The sequence below is a fragment of the Symphalangus syndactylus genome, chromosome 5 (genome assembly GCF_028878055.3).
Source record: "Symphalangus syndactylus isolate Jambi chromosome 5, NHGRI_mSymSyn1-v2.1_pri, whole genome shotgun sequence".
Taxonomy (NCBI): Eukaryota; Metazoa; Chordata; class Mammalia; order Primates; family Hylobatidae; genus Symphalangus; species Symphalangus syndactylus.
Genome location: NC_072427.2, coordinates 18,191,245 through 18,214,244, shown reverse-complemented (window position 1 = coordinate 18,214,244; position 23,000 = coordinate 18,191,245). Strand labels below are relative to the sequence as shown.

General features: G+C 53.0%; 1 protein-coding gene across 9 annotated transcripts in view; it reads right to left on the bottom strand.

The window, feature by feature from the left end:
* Positions 1–23,000, bottom strand: part of NTRK3 (neurotrophic receptor tyrosine kinase 3) — a 561,369-nt gene that overhangs the window by 371,968 nt on the left and 166,401 nt on the right. For 8 of the 9 annotated variants that reach the window (XM_063640134.1, XM_055277325.2, XM_055277328.2 and 5 more), the window contains exon 1: positions 12,250–12,885. In XM_063640134.1, the coding sequence (XP_063496204.1) occupies positions 12,250–12,497 (248 nt within the window). In that variant the 5' untranslated portion in view covers positions 12,498–12,885. Of the gene's footprint in view, positions 1–12,249; positions 12,886–23,000 lie in introns of those variants that run through there. The other variant, XM_055277323.2, reaches the window with a different exon arrangement.

Genomic DNA, 23,000 nt, shown 5'->3' with positions numbered 1-23,000 from the left:
ACATTTCCCAGGTAAACAAACTGAGGTTCAGAGATCTGGAGTCTCTTGGCTAAGGCCAACCAGATAGACTGTATGAAAGCATCTCAAAAAGAGTGGTGCCCCAGGAAAACACCAGAAAGGCTCTGGTTTTTAGGTGCCAGGATTGCTTCATTACAATCAAGTTAGTCAGTTGCCCATATGTTTTCTCCAGTTGTGACTTCTTACTGTGGGCCCCAGCAAGAAACATCCCCAATAGCCATCATCACATGAAAGCCCTCAGAAAAAAATATCTTTAGCACCTAGCCGTTGAAGGGGAGAAATTCTGCTAATGAAACCTCTGAAGCCAATATCCACTAACCCTGACTCAGCCTCACCTGGCCTGGACAATCCCCACCACACCACCTCCAAGATCGGAATACACTTGCTGTTCTCCATGCCAGCCACTGGGTGTCACTGCTGCCCCCCATGAATTGGAACCATAGAGCGTTCAGTAGGGGGTAAAATGACCCCAGCAGGCCAAGGGGATCTTATACATATCTCCTGGGTGTGACCTAACTTCATATTTCTCCCAGAAAGAGATAGATGGCCAACCATGTTCCAGATGCTCTTCCAGATGCTGTTCCATCATGTTCCAGATGCCGTCCCCACATCATGTACTTTAATCCTCACAACACCATCTCACAGCAACTCTCCTGATAACACCTTACTTTGCAGGTGAAGAAAATGAGGCAGAGAAAAATTAAATAACGTGCTCACAGTTTAAAAAAACAAGCAAGGATTGGAACCTGAGACAGATGCCAAATTCCATGATCTTTTTACTATGCAATTTAGCCTCCCTTGAGCTATCAGTCTCAGTGCTATCGGCTCTGGCTGAATCAAGCTGGTTTGCCATGACTCCAGAGAAGATGGCATCTGGGAAAAAACCAAGTGGGGCTCAGACTTTCATCAAAGGTACAAATCACAACAGGACAGGCTCAACAGCCCTTCCCTCCCTGCAGAAATCATGGTCTAGTGCCCTCTTGTGGCTTTACATGGAACTGGGATGAATGTCCATGGGAGGCTCTCGTAGGTGGATTGGAGGGATTTTAGGTCATCCTATCCCATTGGATTCCTAAATTCTTTCTACCAGGGATGGTCCTGAAGCCCCCTCTTCAGACAGACTTATTGGATTACAATAGCCAAGAGGGAACCAGCTAGTGAATGGGAAGCTATGTAGGGCAAGAATAGCAATAAAACCGCTTGGGACAACATCTGCAAGAAGCTAGATGTTACTAAATTACCCTAGATAGAGATTTCTGGCGTCCAGATTTCTGGGGCTGCAGAGTGGGGAAGGCAGGTAGCAAAACGGCTTTGCCTGGGACACTCTGACACTTGGCATTCCAAAGGAGTCCCTTATCAGCAGGAGCCATAACAATCTCCCTGTCCCTGTGGAAGGCTTGTACCTCAGCCACTGTGTCCCTTTTTCCAAATATATGCCATCTTAGTCCTTCTCTTGCCTCCTTCAGCTTTGTCCACATGCTAGTTTCCTCGTGCAACTTCCTCTAATCCCATTCTTCAAGGGCCTGGAAATGTCACTGCCCATCACCTCTTACAGATTCCCGTGGACTGCTCACCAGCTTGGCTTCTGTGTGGCCATCACATGCCAGGCACCTACCATAATCTCATTCAACCCTCACAACCTCTCTATTAGATGGGTATAGCTAACCAAATTTTTCAGATGAGGAAACTGAGGCTCAGAAATGTTAAGTAATGTGCCTAAGCCCATACCAGGGCAGAGCCAGGATTTAAGCTGAAAGTTTTTTTGACCAAAGAAGCCTCTACTCTTCCCGCTACACCATGCCACCTCTCAGACAAAGGGACCACTGAAAAGTTCGGGGTGCAGGAATTGGTCTAACCAAATACCCTGGAGTAGAAGATTAATCTGTTAGGGTGTGGAAAATGAGCTGGGGGCAGGACAGACTGGAAGTAGGAAGAACAGATGAGGGCTATAAAAAGTATCCATGCTTGTGGGGATGAGGTTCTGGGGTGTAGTAATAGGAAGAGAGAGAAAAGAGTTTTACACACACACACACACACACATGCTCATTGAAATCTTATAATAATCCTGCCTTATTTTTAGTATTTTCATATGAGAAAACTGAGGATCAACAAGGTCAAGTAGCCAGCCCAGGGTCTCAGCATGTAAGAGGCAGAGTCATGATCTAAAGCTTCATTTAGTCGTTGCCATAAATAATCAGGGTTGTATATACAAATGATCTCTGGCCCAGTAGGAGGGCCATAATGTCAGCTTCTTTCCTGCTCTTCAGTGGATCAGACTTGAAAAACTATCAGAAATAAGGAAGTGAGGAAAGATGGACCACAACAGAAAGGACCCTGCCTGCAGCCCAGGTCAGGAAGCTGGGAGCAGACCCTCAAGAAAGAGTCACAGGCCCCAGACCAGAAAGCTCCACACCCACCCCAAAAGCAGCAGACCCTGTCTCTAAAGCTGATAACCTTGTTAGTAGGCGGACGCTCATTTATGCATGGAACAAGACAGCACCTGCTCAAATACAAGACTGCCTGGAACAGACAGACGGGCCAACGATACTGCCAGAAGCACCGTCAAAACCAGCCAGTCCAGGCAGGGCCCACAACCCTGGTTTGCAAGGCACTTTCTTACCCACCTCTGTGTATGGTTATCTCCGAAAGCAGACACAGGATCTGGAGAGGTTAAGAGAAGGCGTCAAGCTCTCATCTCTAATCAATGCCGGGACCTGCTATTTTCTGAGCACTACTTGTCCGGTAATTTCCAAGCTTGGGTTCGGGGGGCAGGGAGAGGGGAGAGATGCCCCCACACTTGAGCCGGGGCATCAGACAGCCTGAGAGCCTGTATAAAGCTTGCTTCTTCCATGATACTAGCCCCACAGTGAAACTATCTGTCAACTTCTCTATTAAGCCTGTGGGTCTTCCTGGGCTACCTCCCATGCATTCACCCCATTACCCTCTGTGCAAATGTGCTGATCTCTCCTGCTGCTGCTGAGAGAAGGCAGGAAGGAGAGCACACAAGGTGGCTTTCCTCCATCCAATGCAGTCTCCCAGTCACCTCCTTCCCAGGAAGCCAAGGGCTCATGAGTCAGAAAGTCCAGGTCCAGGCGTCTCACATCCCTGGACTGCAGAGATGCAATGGAAGCAGGGTCAGCTCGGCGGAGAGATGCCCCTCATAGAGGAGAGCTGACCTCCCTGCTCAGCCCTGGCTCAGGAAATGCTCTGAAAGCCAGGGCTGACAGTGCACTTCTCACCAGGCTAGCGCCACACGCCCGGCTCCGGCCCTGGGAAGCCACCAGCCCAGGACCGTCTCGTGCGCCACACTGCCCTCTGGTGGCCACCAGGAGTGTAGACGCAGAGGGAAGCCAAAATCTTTTAAGGTCTATTTACAGAGACCTCAGACACGGTGTGCACAGAACACAGAAGAGACGCACTTGTCCCTGTGCCAAGACGCCCCCAGATACACTTACGCAGCCCTGTTTCCCGCGGCAGGTAGCCGGGTTTAGGACTTCGAAGCTACTATTGCTCCCCTCGTGTTCTCCTCTTCTCTGCAGCACTGTAAGAGCTCCTTTCCCCGCCTCTCTGTAAAAGCCCGAACCCCTCAGTCCCAGAGCAGACACCAACAAGCGGATGGAGGCCCACACCAGTTAGGGAGGCAGGGTCCTTCGTTCTGGGCTGCCTTGTGCCAGGAACTCACTGGGCGATTGGTCCAAATCAGTTCACCTCTCGATTCCTAAGTTCTTTCTCTGTAAAACAGTTTGGCCCCAACATTTTCTGAGCCCCTTTCCAGATCTAGTAATTTATGGTTCAAAGTCTTGATCTTCTCTCTAACTCAGAAATCTTCCCAGTGGTCTAGAAAAGGAAATAACCAACGTGGTACCCAATTATTTACAGAGCCTAGCGAATACATCATTGCATAGGTCTGAACATGACAGTGACCCTAAGGGGGTGCCGGGCTGGAGAGTTCCATGACCTCAGCTCTCAGAAGTGTGAGGCCAGTGGCTGAGCGATGATGAAGCAAGCTCACACAGCCAAGAAGCAGCAAACATGGAAGGTGCACCAAACCCTGCCCCACAGTTTCAGCTGTTTCACAGAAGAAAGTTGTATCTGTCTCCCACGCTAAGAGATCATGCCTATGGAGAGAGAGATGGAGCTTCCATGAGCAATGAAGGTGGAGAGGTGGGGTGAGGTTGCAGGGGGATAAAGGCTGCTTATCGTGGAAAGGACCAGGGAAGGACTCAGAAAGAAGCTCTAAACATCAGCTTCCAGCTCCAGCTGCCCAGTGCTTTAGACACCCCCTTTTTGCTCTGCACCCAGAAATGTTCCTGGCACCCCCAAGCTCTACCTGGGAGAAGCCACTCAGCCCTCTGCTCTCCCACCCACGCTCTCACTGGCCATAAGCACCAGGGGCATAGTCCTCCTGACCACAGCTCAGCCCAGAGAGGAGCTGGCTGGGACCCAGCCACCAGCTTTCTGAATCTCAGCCAGCCTCAGCTGGCACCTGTTCTGCTGTGGGCTGACCTGACCTCAGAGGCCAGGACATCACACGGGGGTGGATGAGGAGGCCTGGGAAGAGGGTGTGGCTGAGACACAATCTCAGGAGAAACTCCCTGTTGGGAACAGGTCAGGAGGACAGACCAAAAGCTTCCCCCACCACTAGAGAGGCCTGCCTGGGACAGTGTTGGCCACACTGTTTGGCCAATACCACACCCATAATTATCCTATGTTCCTTCCCTTCCTATCCCAGCCAGAGTAATTCCCACCCAAGGAACTGAAATGTTGTAAACTAAAGGATTCTCCTAGACTTTTACATCAACTCTTTTATTTAACTTAATAGTAATATATTCGTGTGTGTGTGTGCATGTATGCATATATATGTGTATGCTAGTATGCATAAGAGTATTGCAAAAGAGCATAGGCAATATAGCTTAATATTTAAATGCCAGACTGCTTTGCCATTTACTGGCTACATGAAATTAAGTGAGTTAAGTTCCTTCTCTGCACTCGGTTTCCCCATCTGGAAAATGAGACTAATAATAGTACTTATCTTATTGGGGTTGATGTGAGGCCACAATGAGGTATTAGCCTTAGAGTGCTTGGCACAGTGTCTGGAACATAGTAAGTGTTCCAGAAACACTAATGATTGTTATCATGTACTCAGTAGATGCCAGCTGTCACTAGTTATGTATCGACAGATTTCTCTTTGCCAGACATGACCCAGGGCACTGAACTTCAACAAGGTGCTTATATAATGTAGTTGTTATTATTATCCATTTCTTATAGACAAGGAAATTGAGACCCAGAGGAGGAAAGGGATTTGTTCAAAGCTAGGGGGAGGCCATGCCTGGAGGAGCTGCTGGGAAAACTGGGCTTAGGAAAAGAGCAGCTGCCAGAGTCCTCCATGCTTGATGATGTGTGTCTGGGGAAGGAATCCTGAATCTCCCACTGCCCAGACTCTGGGACACTTATGATGGGACAAGCCAGGCGGGAGGACTGGGGGCAGAGGTGAGGCCAGGGGAAAAGGACAGTCTTCCAAGCCTGCTGGGCCCCAGGTTCCCCAGCCCTGTATGTGAACAGAGCTCAGCAGAAGGCCTCATCGAGTTGATTTCTAATTGGTGTGGGCTGCAAGCTGCAAGGAGCCCTGGGGCTGCCAGTCTCACATAGTTGCTACCTCTGGGGACCCTGAATTTGGAAACGTTGCCTCAGAGGGAGACATAGTCATGGGGGAGGCTCTGGCTTTGACAGAGTGCCCAGAACAGGAGCCAGAGCTGAGTAGAGGGCGGCCCCGGCACCTGGGAGTGTGCCTGGGAAGAGGAGTCTTCGAGCGACCCAGGGACCCCAGCTGGGTCCCTGCCCACTCTGAGCCCTGGGACCCTCATGGGTGACATGAGGGAGAAGATGACTGCAGTGGTCCTTTCCAGCTTTGAATTCTGGTGAGCCCTGCACTTAGAGGTAGCGGAAATGGGAAGAGCCTTCTTGGGGGTTCTCAGGACTCCACTGGGCCCTGAGCTTTGGTGTTAGCCTCACTGGAGTCTTCACTCCTGATGACCCGACCCATCAATGAGCAGCTTCCAACACACCAGGCCACCAGGAGGATTTGTGCTCCTCAAAGTTGAGGTCAACGAGGCTCAAAGAATGACAAATGACATGAGCTGATCACTCAGCTGATCACCAACATCTGAGTGACTGAGTCCAGCCTCTATCTGGGCCACTCTTTGACCAGTTGCTGAACACTCAGCCACCCTTTGCAAGTCCCTCAAAGATGGATCATTCCCGCAATGCTGCCCTTTGGGTGGAAAAAAACTTCCTAGATGAAAATGCTCTGCAACTTCCTTCCCAACAAGCCAAACCCCAGGGCCTCAGGAGACCAAGGTCCCCAGGTTTGATCCTGGAAGTATCTTTCTCTGGGGCTATAACTATTCCCACTTCCAAATCTCATGTCAATAGCCCCTCACATTTCTGCCTTCCTCTCTCAGGCCTAGTCCTAACGTCTGGCTGAAAGGGTCACACCCAAGAAAGAACAGAGCCAAGGGGACCCACAAGCTGGTAAGAGAAGCCCCAGAAGAAACACAGACTCCTGAGAGCCTCTGGACTTTTCCATTTGTGAGCTACAACAACGTGACCACCTGGGACGCTGGATTTGTTCTTTATTTTGTTTTCTTGATCTGTAAAATGGGACTGTTAAGCTCTGCTTTTATATGCCAAGCAACTGTCACAAAAATAAACTCAACAATTGTAAACTAAAAATAATGATATGACTGACGGGGGCATTCACGGAGATGAAGAATTTGCTACACAAGGATAAGAAGGTAGGATCCTGGTAGGGACTAGACCATCGTTTAAGAGCTGCCCTGGCCCCTGCGAGGGGGCTTTTGGGCCTTGGGAACTCTGATCCGGAACTGAGATCCCCCACCCCACCCAGCTTATTCCCTCCTCCCATTGACCCTACCCCCTATTAATCAACCCCTCCTTGGCATAGCACCAAGTGAGAGCCAGGGGCTTCAGGACCACCTCTTCTGTCACCACCCTGTCTCCTTCTCAAGTGCCAACCCTCCCAATCACAAGAGCAGTGGGTACCAAGCTGTAATGATCATGCATGATTTAGCAATCAAAAAGTTTATTTTATAAACCCCAAACACTCATGTTTATTACTTTATATGTTTATATATCTATTATCTATACATTAAATATGAAATATCCTCTTTTCTAGGCAAAAATAATTTGCGATAGAAGTTCCAGTGTTTTCTTCTCACACTCAGTGGAGAGCTGTGCTCCAGCAATGGGCTGAAAGCTTTGCAGAAGAACATCTTTTCCTGGCCCTGAGCCCAGGGTGCAGATGGGGAGTCACGAAGCTGGGTGTCCAGGCCCTAATGAGAGGCTGCAGGCCCCAGCACATTCTTGTTAAATATGCCATTTGGTCTGGGCAGTTGACTCTAAATAGTGTCATGTGTCACAATGGTGTCAAATTCTGGGTGGCCTGAGTTTGCTAGAGGTGGGAAGGGAAGGAAGAGGAGAATAACTAGTGTCCCAAGGTCAGTGAGGGAGTGCACCTCCTCCTGGCACCATCACAAGGATCATTGCCATCCCAAGGAGGCGCCCTTAAAAGTGGCCTGGCCGAGCCTCCTGGGGGAAGTTCCCTGGGCCCCGAGATGACATATGTCCAAGTTGGAAGAAACACTCTGCCCTGCGGCCTCAATTCATAGTTGAATTTACAGGCTCAGAAAGTCTAGAGTGCACTGATGGAGCTCACAGGGGGTTAGGGACAGAGCCAAGGTGGGATTCACATGATTCGTCCCTTTTTCTGCCACCAGCCAACTGGAGGCCCCGAGGGGAGGCTGGAGACCATGCCTGTGACTCCTGTGCAAGCCACCCATGGGAGCACATGGGGGTACCCCAGCCACAGTGGAAATGCCGTGATATTGGCAAGGGCCACACCAAAGGAGGGCCTCAGGCTACCCACACCCACCCAAGAGCCAGCTGAGGTGGGGCCCTGGTCCTTCTACAGAGTTGGAAAGAAGCAGCAGCGGGCAGGGACTGGCAAGGCAAGGACGGGGAGCATCCCAGGAGGGCATGCATCAGGCCCTCCCTTTCTCACAGCAGCACCTCCTGTTCAGCCAGGCAGGAGGGTAGTAGGAGCCTTCTAGGACCCTAAAGAACCTTCTAGGTTGCAGGCTCAGCCTTCCTGGGGCCAGGAGATGAGGACTTTCAAAGCACTGGCCAGGCTGGGCTGGTTTTTGCCCAAAGCTGTCATGGCCTCAGGTCCCATGGAGCTGCAGAGCAGATGCCCTTGGCCCCAGGGTGTATGACAGAAGCTTGACCTGCTGGGCTTCCTGGGGCAGGGGGTCTTGGCTCTGGAGCCACCAATAGCCTCTCTCTCGGTGGAAAACCCCAGGGCCTCAGGAGACCAAGGTCCCCAGGTTTGATCCTGGAAGTATCTTTCTCTGGGGCTGTAACTACTCCTGCTTCCAAATCTCATGTCAACAGCCCCTCACATTTCTGCCCACCTCTCTCAGACCTAGTCCTAATCCTGGGGCTCTGAGCACCTCACTGTGCCTACCGAGAGTGAGCCCCATGATGCCTTTGGGGCCTGGCTCATACCCTGCCGGGTCATTGTCAAGGCTGGGTCTCCCCTTGATCCTTAGAAAGAATGAGACTCAGGAGCCAACAGCCAAAGCCCCGAATGATCCTTCAGCCAGCCAGAAGAGGGCCTTCAGGGAGGGCCATGGAAATGAAGGGACCAGAGAACTGCCAAATGCCAGGGACCCTGTGGTGGCTCAGAGTGAGACCCAGATGGCGACTCAGAGTCCCGGCTAAGAGCCCATGGTCTTTGCAAGCCGAGGTAGCCAGCCCCAAGCATACCTGGTCCAGCCACGCCATCCTCTCCTGCTTCATCTTTCTAACAGCTAAAGACCATACCATTCCAACCCAGCCCCAGGTAGGCCTAGCCTAGCAAAGTGGCCCAGACAGTCCACCATGGCCACCACCCTCCTGCCTTTGTGACGTCACAGCCTGGTTGGGCGTGGCTGCGCATGGACCCTTTCAGGCTCCATGAGGTTCCTGTGCATCAACAACTGCAAAGGCAAAGGGATTGGCCTTCTGGGCAGAAAGGGGCCAAAAGGGAGGGCCTTTTGGAGCAGCGTGGCTCTGGGAGGGGTGGAGGTGAGACCCACACTTCTGCTCTGATGCCTTGCAACTGATTTCCTCCAGATACAAACAGGGCAGCTGAATGGGGAGATGGCCTCCCCCATCAGAGGCAGTTCCCAGCCAGCTTCCTTGGATGGCCACACAGGAATCACTCCACACAGCATCCCTGAGAAGCAGAACCACAGAGAAACCTCTTGTCCCTCTGGAAACTCAGGTACAATCAGTTCAGCACTTGAAGGAAGGACCTCAAAACATTACAGCCCGAAGAACAAGAGGGTAAAACTGTGGAGGCCTCAGCATCTTCTACCCAGAGTGTGCCCAAAGCTATAACCTGGGGCATCCACCAGCATCAAGAGCTTCAGGCCAATGGGAAGCTGGGGGACCTCTTGGTCCCATTTCCTTGGTAACATCAGAAATCTGAAGAACAACACTCCAGCAAGGCACGGGCTTCAACTGAAGCCCTCTTCCCAAGCCATACTAAAACAAGAACCTACCCCAGCCGAGGGTGCTTCTCTCTGCCCGCACATCCTTCTTCCAGCCTGCTCCATATGCAGCCCCACACAGTGGGGGTCCCTGTTGGGGTTGTGTGCCTGGGGAAAGTGACCTTACCACCCCAAGCCTCCATTTCCTCAGAAGTCAAACAAGGATGGGGATGCTGACTTCCCGGGGTGAGCGTGACTCCCCGCCCTCTCTCCAGCCCTCTGGCTCTGGAGTGGAAATCTGGGCCCTTCTCGAGCTCAGTCAATACCAGCCATAGATATAACAGGGCACTGGGGAGAAGATGGGGCAAGGAGAGGTCATTCGACCCATGACCTCTGACCCTCCCCCACCTGCCACTGGCATAGCTCCTGTGGGAATCCAGTTCCCTTGTTCTTTGGTGTTGGCTGGATTTAGAGAAAGGAGTCCTGATGGCCTCTCAGAATCCAAGTCCTGAAACAAGAAGGGGGACACACACAGAGGGGCTCCAGATACACTCCCTGCTCACTATCCTCCCAGACGCCCTCCTGAGGCCCTCCAGTGCCAAAGAGGGCAAGAGGCCACCCCAGTCCCCTCCCATCACAGACCTTTCTGGCAGCCTGGAAAGGCTAACCCAACTCTTCCCTATGAAACTGCTTCCCTGAGCGTCATTTTCAGAGGAGCAACACCTCTGTGTGGCTATAAAGAGCCTACGTGATTGTGACCATCCCTGCCTCCCACTGGCTTTCTACAGACAGACACATCCTTGGAGCAGCACACTGGATGAAGCTCACCTATTCCCAGAGACCCAGGCTGGGTACCAGGGGCCCCTTCTTCCAACCCTTGGCCCACCCCTGGCAATCTCTAGGTCGGGCTTCTGAGCACCAAGACTGGCCGCTCAGCTCCCACCTTCACCACCAGCCCACTCCCCCACATCCACCCCCTACACACACACAGCCCCAGTAACGCACTTCCAAGTCTGAGTTTCCCTAACAGTCTCACTCTGAACCCTTCTCCCTACATCCTTGGGAATGCTGGAAGCCTGTGGCCTGCAGTGGGGCAGAGGCACAGTTGGGTCTGTCCTGTTTCTCCTGCCCTCCCTGCTGACCCCCACCCCTTGGCTGTTTGTCTTGTCATCTCTGGCCGGGTTGAAGGGGGTGAGGGGGTGAACAGCAGAGCTGAGATATGGGTCAAGCTTGTCTCCTGGGCCAGGAGTCAGAGACATCTCCTGGGCTATCCATTTCCCTCAAACTGTCAGCTGCGAGAACGCAAGCAGAGGCCCCATTAAGACGAGAGGGCTGGTGGGCTTTCCAGAGAGCAGGACTGCAATTCCTCCAGGCTATGCAGCCCCATGGCCCTGGGCTGAAGCAAGGGGAGGTGCTCCCAGAGCAGCACCAAAGGCAGGTCCGGCCCCCTTAAGTCCGTGGAAGGAGTAAAGAGCCACCCAAAATGCCTTCCTCCAGACATTGGCCAGGACCTCAGCACAAACCCTTCTGAGCTGCCTACCCATTGCTGGGGGTCCCCAAAGGCTGGAAGCCTTGGAGGAAAAGAGGCGAGAATTATCCTCTGAGCAATTCCAGTATAGTCCACACCCTTCTCCAGGGTGGTAGGTTAGGAGGGGGTCACCTGGCCGAGGTCAACGAAAGAAAAGAGGAGCAGACTCTCCGGTCCCCAGCCCTCGATCTGTCCTCTCCTTTGCTTCTGCTGCCATCCCCACCAAAGAAAAATAGCAAGGAGAAAAGAGCAGGCCACCACTGGTCTCCCTCGGACGGGGCAGAACCAAGCAAAAGCCAGCCAGAGTTGAATGTTCCAAATGAACCGATCCGCACGATCACACAAGAAACCCCTCTCCTCAAAACACAGGCCCTCTCCTCTCCCTGCGCCATCCTGACTCGGAATTATCCGGAGCAGTTATCAAAGCCCAAACTGGGAAGGGATCTGTAGGCACCCAGATGCAGATGAGGGTGGCAAAGGGGGTGTCTCGGAAATGCCCAAAATGGGGCTGGAGAGGGCGGGCTGCAGGAGGGGAAGGGAAGAGGTAGGCGTCCATGACGGCCTCCACACGTCCAAAGTCTCCCCGCGAGCAGCCAGCTCCCAACTTGTTTACTTGTCAGCATGTTTTGCTGTTTCCAAATGGAAATAGTTAAACACCTCGGCTGGATCGCGAGCAGTCCCTATCTGTCACCTTCCCTGCCGGCTAAGCGCCGCCGCCGCCGCCACCGCTGCTGCCGCCTCTGCCAAAGAATCGAACCTCGTCTACTTTATTCCACTTCAGCGTGGCCAAACTGTTGCTATTTAGTGGGGAGCAAAAAAAAAAAAAAAAAAAACAATGTGCACCGTCGAAACGAGCCAGCAGCTGGTTGGGGGGCGGGCGGGAGCTGGGCCCCGCGTGCCCTCGGCAGCCGGGGTCCTCTCCGGGGAGAGGCACACACACGCATCGCCGGATCGCGCCTCGCCAGGGCCAGAGTCACCTGGAATGCGCAGCCCGAGAGCATCTCCCGAGCCAGAGCGAGCCTGACGCGCGCCCAGCGGGCGGCGGGCGGCGGCGAGCTGGGGCGGGCGGAGGGCCGGCTCCCGGCCGCGGGCGGGCAGGAGGGAGACGCGGAGCGCGGAGGAGGCAGGCTGGGGAGCGGCCGCCTGACTTACATGGAAGTGATATTCCTTGAGATGTCCGTGATGTTGATGCTGGCGTTCCCATTGCTGTTCCCTGAATCCTGCCCTTCCAGGAGGGGAAAGAGGTTCCCATCGTCCGGCCGCCGGCAATTGATCTCAGTCTTGCTGCAGACACAATTTGCAGGGCAAGCCAGCACGGAGCCCACATAGTCCAGCCAGACGCTTCCCAGCAAGAAAATCCGCCAGAAACTACACTTGGCTGGGCAAAGAGAGACATCCATCTCCGATCGCTGCTTCTAAAAAAGAGGAGGAGGAGAGGAGAGGGGGGTGGGGTGGGGGGAGTGGGGAGAGCAGGGGGGGAAGGAAACAAAGACGGCGAGGGAGGGGGGAAGGGGGAGGGGGGGCCTCTGCCTTTGAAACGCCGAGCGATCAGATGCAAAATCCTTCAGCGTCTGAAACCATCGCGGCCGCCGCCGCCGCCGCCGCCGCCGCCGGGTGGGAGCCGCGAGGAGCGCCTAGTGGCGCGGTCTGCCGGGCATGGTGGCCGGCTCGGCGATCGCTGACTCGCCGGGTCCGGGGGCTCTGGAAGCGAGGCGCGCTCTCCGACTCCAAGACTTTGCAGGGTTGCAACAGACGGTGGGGAGGCAAAAAAAAAAAAAAAAAAAAAAAAAAAGGAAAAGGAAAAAATGGTGCTAAAGTCACCAAGTCCCACCTACTGGGCAGAATTAAAACGGACACACCACACACCTGCAAAACACACACATTCACACACTCTCACACATACACACACCCGGAGCCCGAGGAAAGGAGGAGAAGGAAGATGCAGTAGGAGCTGCAGCAGCCGCCGCGAATGGCTCGCCGCGCGGCTGCAGAAATGTACAAGTGCTCCGAGCCTTACGAAACGCACGGGTTATCGGAGCGTCTTCCTCGGCTCCCTCCCTCCCTTCCTCCCTCCCTCCTCCCCTCCCTCGTCGCGGCCTCCTCCCCCCGCCCCCCGCCCGGGCTGGGAGCGGCAGGAGAGCGGAATCTCCCCCTCCCTCCCCTCCCCACACCCGTCTCTCTCCCCGCCCGTCCTCTCCCTCCTCCCCACCCACCCAGCCACCCACTCGCCGGCTCGCGGCTGTAGCCGGCACCGCCACCCGCAGCCTCGCGGCAGCCCGCCCGCTCCACGCCTCGCAGCGCGGCGCCCGCTAGCCGCAGCCCGGGAGAAACCGAGACCGAAGGGAAAAAGTTGCAGTTGAGATTGCGAGGGTCGGGGCTGGGGAGGGAGAGTTGGCGAGCTGGCTGCGCGACACGGAAAGGCGCTCTCCTTTCCACTTTTTGGCCCTCGCGCTACCCGGTTTTGCTGCAATCCGGACCGCGGTAGGAAGTGAAATGAACGTGGCGGAGGTGATTGGGGAGTGCTCCCAAGCCTTAGGTGGGGGGCGCTCCCAAGCCTGGGTGGGTGGGGGGCGCAGGCTCACGGACAGCGACGGGGGGTGCCGGAGCGCACAGACACCCCAGAGAAGCACCCAGAGCCAGGGACCGAGACCGCAGACGCGCAGTCCTTGGTCTGAATGACACTCATTTCCGTAATCTAGAGTCTGGGGCGCTGGTCTTGGCTGGGAGGGGACTGCGGGACATGGCACGCTAAGTGCCCCCCGTGCCCGCTGCGCTTTCTTGGAGGTGGGTTTCCATTCGGCCTTGAGCAGGCATGGATCGGGGAAGGAAGAAACAAGGGTCGAAAGGGCTGCGCTGGAGAGCCGAGGTGGCCCCGGGCGAGCTGTGCGTGCGAAAGAAATGGCCGGGGGAAATTGAGATGCAAGGGGCATATTTTGGCAAGCGCCACGCCAGCACAGTCAGAGGCCGGTTTCTCGGGCTCAGCTCTCGGGTGCGCTGAGCTGGCTGCCGGGTGAGGGGGCGGGCGGGCTGCTTTCTCCGGATTCGGGGGCGCAGAACCTCCTCCTTCCCTCCCACACAAGCACCCCTTCCTGGTAGGGACGCAAAGCAGGTGCAGCTTTCGACACGAGCTCAGATATCATCCGGGAAAGAAGTGGGGGGGGGGTCCCCGCTTTTGCGCTGGTAGGGATTTTTTTCTTAATAAAACGTAAAGATGCCAAGTGTGAGCTGTTTGCTGAAAAAAACAAAAAAATAAATAAATAAATAAATAAAAAAACGAGCATTCGCTGTGGGAAAGGAGAAGAAAGGGTTAGGGGAGTCCGAGCAGGCAGACACACTACAGCATTCACACGCAGAAGAAAGCAGGGTTCTCCTTCCCGAGCGTGGATGAGGGCAGGCGAGGAAGCAAAATACATTGAATTCAATTCAACTGCATCCAGTATCTGAAAGGAGTCTCCCCCGCCCCCCTGTGGATTCCGATGCAGGTCATGCAACTTGCAGGCAAGATGGGGGAAGGGGTATGCCGGTGTCACCGCCTGCCCCAGGCGCAACCACAGACAGGCCGGTCGACTTCGGGTGGCACTGTCGCTTAGAGTAAAAACTTGGACGAAAAAAAGGAAGAAAAGAACATGCCTATAAAAGGCAGTTTTCCCGACTTCCCGTCACATTCCACCTTCCCTTGGCCTCAGGGAGATTTTTTACCCCCGTCGCCATTATGGCCTTGTCTCCAGACTGGCATTTTGCCCTCCCACCAGCAGGAGGGGACAGAGTGTGAAGACCTCCTTGGACTCTCAAACCACTTGCTACTGGCCCTAGGCCAATCCTTGGTGTCCTTAGGCCACTGGGAATTTCCCTGTCACTTCAAGTGCCATTCTGGGATTGGCTTGAGAATATCTGAGAGTCAGGGAAACTGAGGTGTAGTCAGATCCTCACGCTTGGCCTCTCTTGGGAGGTGGCAGGTGGCAGCAGAGAAACACAGCCTCTCTCAGACCACTCCTGGGCAGGGAAGGCCAAGTGGATTCAGCCCAGCAGGGGTGCTCCAGGCTGGAACTGAAATGGTTGTGTCCAAAAGATGCCCAGCCCACTTTTTTGAGAAAGAGAGAGAGAGAGGATTTTTAGCATGTCAAGCAGAGAAGGAGACATCTATAAGGTAGAACAACAACAACAACAACAACAAAAAACAAAAACAAAAACAAAAACAAAAAAAAACAACCTTTAAAAACCCCTCTGGATTTGGTAAAAATGCAGGTTGTGGAGCAAGGGGCCCTGATGGGCAAGAAGTCTTTCATCCTGACAGTAAAATAGGATTAAGATGGGGTGCTACGTTTATGCTCACGCTCTGGGCCTGAGCAGGAAGTGGCAGCTGAAAAAGAGGGAAGCCCTTTCGAAAGCAGGTGACGCGTGGACACATAGACGAGACGATGCACATGAGGGTCTACCAGAGGGTAGAAGGTGGGAGGGGGGAGAGGATCAGGAAAAATAACTCATGGATACCAGGCTTAATACCTGGGTGATTAAATAATCTGTACCACAAACCCCATGACACATGTCTACCTATATGACAAAGCTGCACATCCTACACACGTACCCCTGAACTTAAAGGTTTAAAAAAAAAAAAGTAAGTGATAGACTAGGTGTGGGGAAGAGCAGAATTTCATTTCTAACCACAGGGAAATGACAAGCTTTCTGGGACTCAGCTTTCTCATCTGTAAAATGACCACATTAAGACCAGATCCTCGGCCGGGCGCGGTGGCTCATGCCTGTAATCCCAGCACTTTGGAAGGCCGAGGCAGGCGGATCACGAGGTCAGGAGATCGAGACCATCCTGGCTGACACGGTGAAACCCTGTCTCTACTGAAAATACAAAAAATTAGCCGGGCGAGGTGGTGGCAGGAGAATGGCGTGAACCCTGGGGGGCCGAGCCTGCAGTGAGCAGAGATCGCGCCACTGCACTCCAGCCTGGGCGACAGTGAGACTCCGTTTCAAAAAAAAAAAAAAGACCAGATCCTCAAAACCCAAAGTGTGGCCCTCTGTCCAGCAGCATCTATATCACCTGGAAGCTTGTAAGAAGTGCAGCATCTGAGGCCTCATCACAGACCTCCCGAACCAGAATGTCCATCAGAACAACCTCCCAGGTGATTCATAAGCACATCGAAGCCCCATAGTCATCCCTCCCAGCTTGAAGATTCTCTGATTCTACATGGATCTGGGCCAAAGGGACTGTTGAGGGAGGAAAAAAAAAAGTGGGGGATGATGGGGATGGGTAGGGTGAAGTTAGGGTGAAATAAACTGGGTATCTCAGAGACAGGGGCCTTGTCAGAAACAGACATTTGAAGTTTCATTCCAAGCTTAAGAAGGTGAGGAGAATGACCTGCTCACGCACCGCTCACAGAAATCATAGTGCAGCGTCAATAATAGTGCAAACTCAGAGTTTGCTAGTTCTTAACCTCTGAAGTAGGCCAGATTTAAATGAGGGAGCAGGAGAAAGTCTCCAGCATAGACACCCTCCCCTCAGTAAGAGTCCAGAGCATTTGCAGTGTCTTACCTCTTGGTAAGAATGTCCTGGTTGACAAGGAAGAATGCCTGTCGCATCATGGAGTCCTGGAGGGATCATGACCAAGCTCAGCATCCAGCCAACCAGGGGTCACCCCCCAACCTCCTCATCTCCTTTGCTACCAGCTGGAGTCTTAGAAAGGAGGAAACTCACCCATGTGCCCCTTGCTGATCAATAAGAGGCAGGAATAGGCAAAGCTTTTTGTTTTGTTTTGTTTTTTGAACAGAAAGTAAAGCTTTAGAAACCCTTTACAGGTGAGCAGACACCTTCCAGTACCAAGGGTTTGGAGAAGACAGAAATGTTCCCAAGATTCGAATGCAGTCTTTCACCAGACAGGTCAGAGTGGGGACCACTTGCTGGAGCACAGTGGCCCAACTCCCCTGACACCTAGAGAAATTGAACACGTGTCTTTCTTAAAAGGCATGTTCCAGGCGTGCACGCACCTGAGATTAATATCAACTGCTTATGGGAGATTTCCAGCAGCCCACATTCCCCTCCGCCTAGCAAGGGAGAAAGAGAGTGGAAACTCAGAGCAGACCCATGCCAGTCTATTGGTCACCTGTCTGCCTTTCTAACCCAGCCACATCCCTTTTTCCAAAGGACCCATACCCCTGAGTCAGTGGCCACATTACTGGGATGTAGGCCACACACCAGGCAGGTGCATGGATTCACCCACCATACCCTGCTCCTATGGTGTCATTCTGAATCCAAGAGCTGTGCTTCACAACTTTCAAGTTTGAGCAGAAATAGGATCTACTTCTGTAAGTCTCAGCTGGTCGAGAAACTGTGATACTGGGAGGTGACTGGGGAGCACAGCCGGCTACAAAGGGAATACTAGGTCCTGAAGGACTTGCTGTTCTAAAAGAGCTATCTGGAGCTGGCAGATCTGGGCTTGGGCTAGAGGAGGAGTTCTGTTTCTTGGGTGGCCCAAGCATAAGATAAAAGGGAAAGAGCCAGGTCTGGGCCTGGTTGGAGGCTGGGGATGTATAATGCTATCCAGAAGCTCTGGGTCCAAGGAAAGAATTTTGACCATACATGGAAAATGAAAGCCCACCCACGAAAGGGGACAGTCAAGCACCAAAGTGGTCCAGGAAAGCAGAAGAATTCAACCATGGGAGAGCCAACTCAGGGCTCCCACTCAAGTCCCGATATCTTGGACAAACACCTGCCAGGAGGTTGGAAGTACCTGCTGGTGGTGTCCTGCTTGAACACCTTCAGTGGCAGGAAGCTCATTACCAGCCACTCCAGAGCCCTCAACTCTGTTCTCAGACAGCTCCTTTCCTTGGGTATCCTTGACTTTGACATAGCGAAGCCAGCACCCTAAAGCTGCCACCCTCGTGCTAGTGCTGCCACCTAGACCCCCAGGGAAAAGTCTCACCTCTTTTCTGCAAGCCATCCAGGAGGCTACTCACTGCCCCTCTCTTCTCTGAGCAAAGCCTCAGTTCCTTCCCTATACTCCAAACACACAGCTTTTTGTAGCTCTTTCCCCACTACAGCTATTGGAAATGCATTCGGTTTGTCAAAATGATCGGTTTAAATAAAGCATGGCTCCAAATCACACAGGCTTCAGGTGCTCTGACCTTGGGGACCCAGGGAGTAAGGAGCTGTAATGGGACTAAAATGGTGTCACGTAGGGTTTACTACCCACTAGTATCGAACCCTAGAAAGGCACTTAAGTCTCTCTACCTCAGTTTCCCCTTCTGCAAAATAGGATCTAACTCACAAGGTTGTCATGAGATAACACAGCAAGGCACTTTGAACAGTGCCTGGTGCACAGAAGCATGGTATATCAACTTCATTATGCCACTTTTGAGGTTCCCAGAGGGCTTTACCACTCAGCAGGGAGGCCCCAGCAGCCTTTATCCACTAACAGCCAAACACAATGCCACCATGAAGCTCTTCCCACACATATTGCAGCGCCCCCTGGCAAGTTGGTGCGATGGGTCGGGTGCAGCCACCACCCACAGATACTCTCTGGCTCCAGTCCTAGACCCCAAAGTGGTGTGCTGCCAGAGAGGGTTCAGCGAATCTCCGGTCCCTGGGGAAGAAAGTACAGAGCGCAGGCCCAGGTACATCGCCCCTGAGATGCAACTCCTCAGCCCCGGAGCCCCTCGCCGCTGGTTCTCGTGCCTTTGAGTTGCTCCTTCTGGGCTTTGGTCCCTTCCACAGGAAGGTAGCCCCTGCTGAGTCACCACCGGCTCTGAGCAGTTGAGCTGGGCTGGGAATTTAATGCCGCACGTCCTAGGTCCTGCACAGGCAGTGGCTCGCAAGGCCTCCCTGGCCTCCGAGTGTCCTGGTGGGGGCCCTGCAGGAGCAGATGCTAGAGCCCTTCCTTAGACAGCAGGATCCAGGGCAGGCAGCTGACTTCCTGCCAGCAGGTGAGCACTGCAGGCATGTTAGGGGAGTCAGGGAAGAGGGACTCCCACTCCCATGAGCCAACCTCCCCCAAGGTATGAAATCAGGAGTCAAGAGTCAGGACTCACACTTTTAGGAAGCCAGAAACCTGCAGGTGGTTGGCAGAGGCTAGTGCAGCACCACTGACAGGGGCTGGGGGGAATAGAGAGGTAGGAGGATTGCACCTCCACACCCACCCTCCGTTACAGACATAGCCCTCACATGCCTTCCTAGATGAGCTCTCTTGGAGTAACTTACGTTGTGCCTTCCTCTGCACAATACCCAGCCATTTGCCTACTTACTGATGAGAGAGCAGCCAGGGATCATCTCAGAGGGCAGCCAGGGATAATGGCTGGTGAAGGAACTAAGATTGACAGGGTGGGGCAGAGAAGTCTGGGCACCTTCCTGACTTGCAAGGGGATATTCCTGTTACCAGGTTTTAAAATGTGACTTCTTTGAGGGTGCAGACCTTGCTTATTTTATCTACTGATTTGCCAGCCCCGTAAACAGCACTGAGAACACAGAGGGGCTCTCTAGGTGGTTGCTGAATGAATGGCTGCCCCCAGCACACCTTGCCCTTTTGTACCACTCCACACACATGGAAGTAAGGGTTCAGCGTCTGCCTCCCCCTGGGCTGCAGGCACCAAGAGGGCCAGGAGCTGTCGGTGTTGTTCACTACATATCCCGCGGGGCCTACTTTGGTGCCAGCCCAAAAGTGGACACCACATATTTTGGGGGGAGATTAAATGAATTATTTTGCTGCCTGAAACCCCGTGTGTGTCCACAAGAGAAGTTTGGGACTTAACAGAAGTGAGGTGCTTTGAGCTGACCACCTCCTCTGTATCCCCGGAGTTATATGTGCTGCCACACACTTCTCCCCCAACAAGGCAAATATCAAGGGGTTTCTAGAAGCAGAAAGATTAGTAGCTCCTGTTTTCAAGAGAAGGTTGGGAACAGCAATGTCCCACCACCTGGGCCTTTGGCAGCCTCCTCCCACTGAGTCTAGGGCAGAGCCCAGGTCCAGCAGCCCCATTACTGTGGCCTCTGCCCTGCAGAAAGCCAAAGACTTCTTCTGGGTTAGAATTCCCCCTTCATTCCTCCCCATCTCCTAGGGCCCCCACTGTATCCTATTGCCCTTCTTAGTCAACCCAGCCCACTCCTGCTCGGCTCCCAGGCTCCCACCTCTACCTCACCACCTCCCACAGTTGCCCTTCTCTCCACCTGCTCCTCACCAAAGCGGCCCGTGCCACACCTTCCAGCTGCCCTGGCCCTGAGCCTGTGGCTCAGATTATAGGACTATGGCTTTCAGACTCATCTTTGTACTAATGCATTCATTTAGCATCAAAACATATTGGGCTTCATCACCTTGGGCATGCTACTGTCCTTCTCTTATCCTCCACTTCCTTCTCTGTCACATGGGGAACCAATGATGCCAAGGACCAAGCAAGATAATGCACCTGAAAATACCTTGTGGACATTAACACTCACAATGACAGCCACTGGTTTCCGCTAAGAGTAGTGGACACCAGCACCTTTGCACACTTGATTAGCACTTCACCTCTGACCTGCCTGCATTTATCAACAACCAGATGATGGCAGAGTTGAGGAAAGCCAAGACAACAGCTTCCGTTTACACCATGCGTTACACTCTCACCTCCAAGGGGCAGCTTTATGAAGTGTGAGTTTTAGCCCCAGGCAAATCTGGTTCGAACCCCAGCTCCAGCACTTTCTACCTGGTGACCTGGGCTTATCATTTCACCTAGCAGAGTCTCATCCTCCTCTCCTGAAGGGCATTGCTCATGGATATTTCCCTTGCAATGCAGTTTGGAGAAGGCAATCATAAAACGTGCGTAATGTGCCTAGCCCAGGATTTGACACATAGGAGTTCTCCCTTCCCTTATTTTTTCTTTCTACTATTCTTCCTTAGGGGGCCCACTCCATACCAGATAGTTCAGCCTCCCTATTAGGGTGCTCACAACTCCACCCTCCTTGCTTGCTAGAAACTATCCTGGCTTCTGTTTCTTTAAACAGAACAGAACTCCAGGAGCATAGAGGGCCAAAGAGGTGATGCCCCAAAGTCCTCAGGCCCAGAGAGGAGGAGACCAGATATTTGCCAGATACCTGGGACTCAAAACAAGAAATCACCAGATCGGCTCCAATTTCTTCTGGCACTGATTACTGAGAACAGCACACACACACATTTAAGTAGGTATCAAGAGAAAATGGAAAACCAAAAAAAAAAAAAAAAGAGTTGTCTTATTTGCTGAGACACCAGTGCGGGAATTTGGGGGAAGCGATGCGTTGTGGGGAAGGGCATGGGAAGCCATGCTCGCCTTTGGAACTAAGAGACAGTTCCCTCCCACAGACTTTCTGCTGCACCCTCCACCCCCTCCCCAGCCCACAGCACCAGCTGCACTGCCTGGGAACTGAGGGAACAGAAAGCCCAGCCCAGGGAGTTCTGGGATGGGGGTGGGACAGGGAATGAAGGTGGCAGTGGGGGAAGGTGCAAACCAGCCCTGACAAAAGCTCAGGTCGGATGCTCAAAGCTGTGGGGTGAATGTGAAGCGTGGGGAAGGGGTCCCAGAAACTCAGCCTGGAAGCACACCTGGAAGGCACCATGAGTTCATCCAACTGCTGGAGGCCAGATGACCCTCAAAGTACTGCAGACACTTGGAGTTCCCCTTGAACACCCTCTTCCTAGTGTCAAGTTCTAGAACTTCCCTCCAAGAAAGAGAGCCCAGGAGTCCAACCCCATGGATGGATGGCAGTGACATTTTCCCACTGTGCATGTGCCCTGTGACAGACCTCTCCCCAGTGTTTCCCAGTGACAAGACCCACACTCCCCTTGCCCAGCCTCATGCTGGAACGAACAAGGAGATGTCCATAGAACTATGGTGTGAAGGATCTAACCTCTTTCCAGAAGAGTTTATGGTTGCCCCGGGGCTCAGTGTCCCTGATAGATTTAAATGTAGCAGAAGCCATCCAGAGGCCACACCCAGGTACCAAAAGAGAAGCGTCCTCTGGGCCAAAGAAGGCCATCTCTTACGATCATGGGGCGCCAGAGATGAAGATGGGCAGAATGATGGTGATGATGATGATGATAACTTCAACCACAACATATTGACTATTTTCTGTGTGTGACATTTTTCCATAGCCTTTACATGTATCATTTCATTGAATTCTCACAAATACTTGGTTTTACAGTTGAGAAACAGAATCACAGAGGTTAAATCACTTGTCCAAGGTCACCCAGCTTGTACATGGAAGGAGCCAGGTTTTAAACCCAGGTCTCCTAAACACAGCATGGAACCAGGTACCACTTTTTACACTAAATTGTCCCTAGTGAGGCAACGAGGAAAGGGGAGACTGCCACCTCTGCAGGGGACTTGGTGGGGGGCAGTTCTGCCCCTCTGCATCCCGACACCCCTTTGCCAGGGTTTCCCTGGTTGTGAGAGGGAAGGAAGGAGGGAGGACCCCAGCAGTGACCATCCAAGCCCTGATTAGCCATAGCCCTAGACCATCCTAGCCCATAGCCCATAGCCCTAGACCATTAGGGATAGGGCTAATGAGGGCTTCAGCAGGGAGCACAATATTTAGTCTGTGACCTGTCCTGTGGCCAGGTTTTACCAAACACTCAAATAACCCCTTCCCAAAAGATTAATGAGCCAACTTTCTCCCAAAAAGGACAGGGATTCTAGAGTTAGGTCCTTGGCACAGTGGACACAATGGATGTCCTACCCAAGCATCTGTAATCAACAAATCAATAATTAAGGGAGGATGCACATTAGCCTTTGAAAGGGTTCCAGAGAGAGTTTATTTTTGATCTTAAAGGAGGTGAACAAGTGTGTGCTCCAAGCCTGGGGAAGGCTGTAGGCAGCGACAGAGAGATGGGGAGTGGGCTCAGGGGTGGGTGTGTGGACCTACCACATGTGGTCCCCAGGGGCATGTGCTGAGGGTG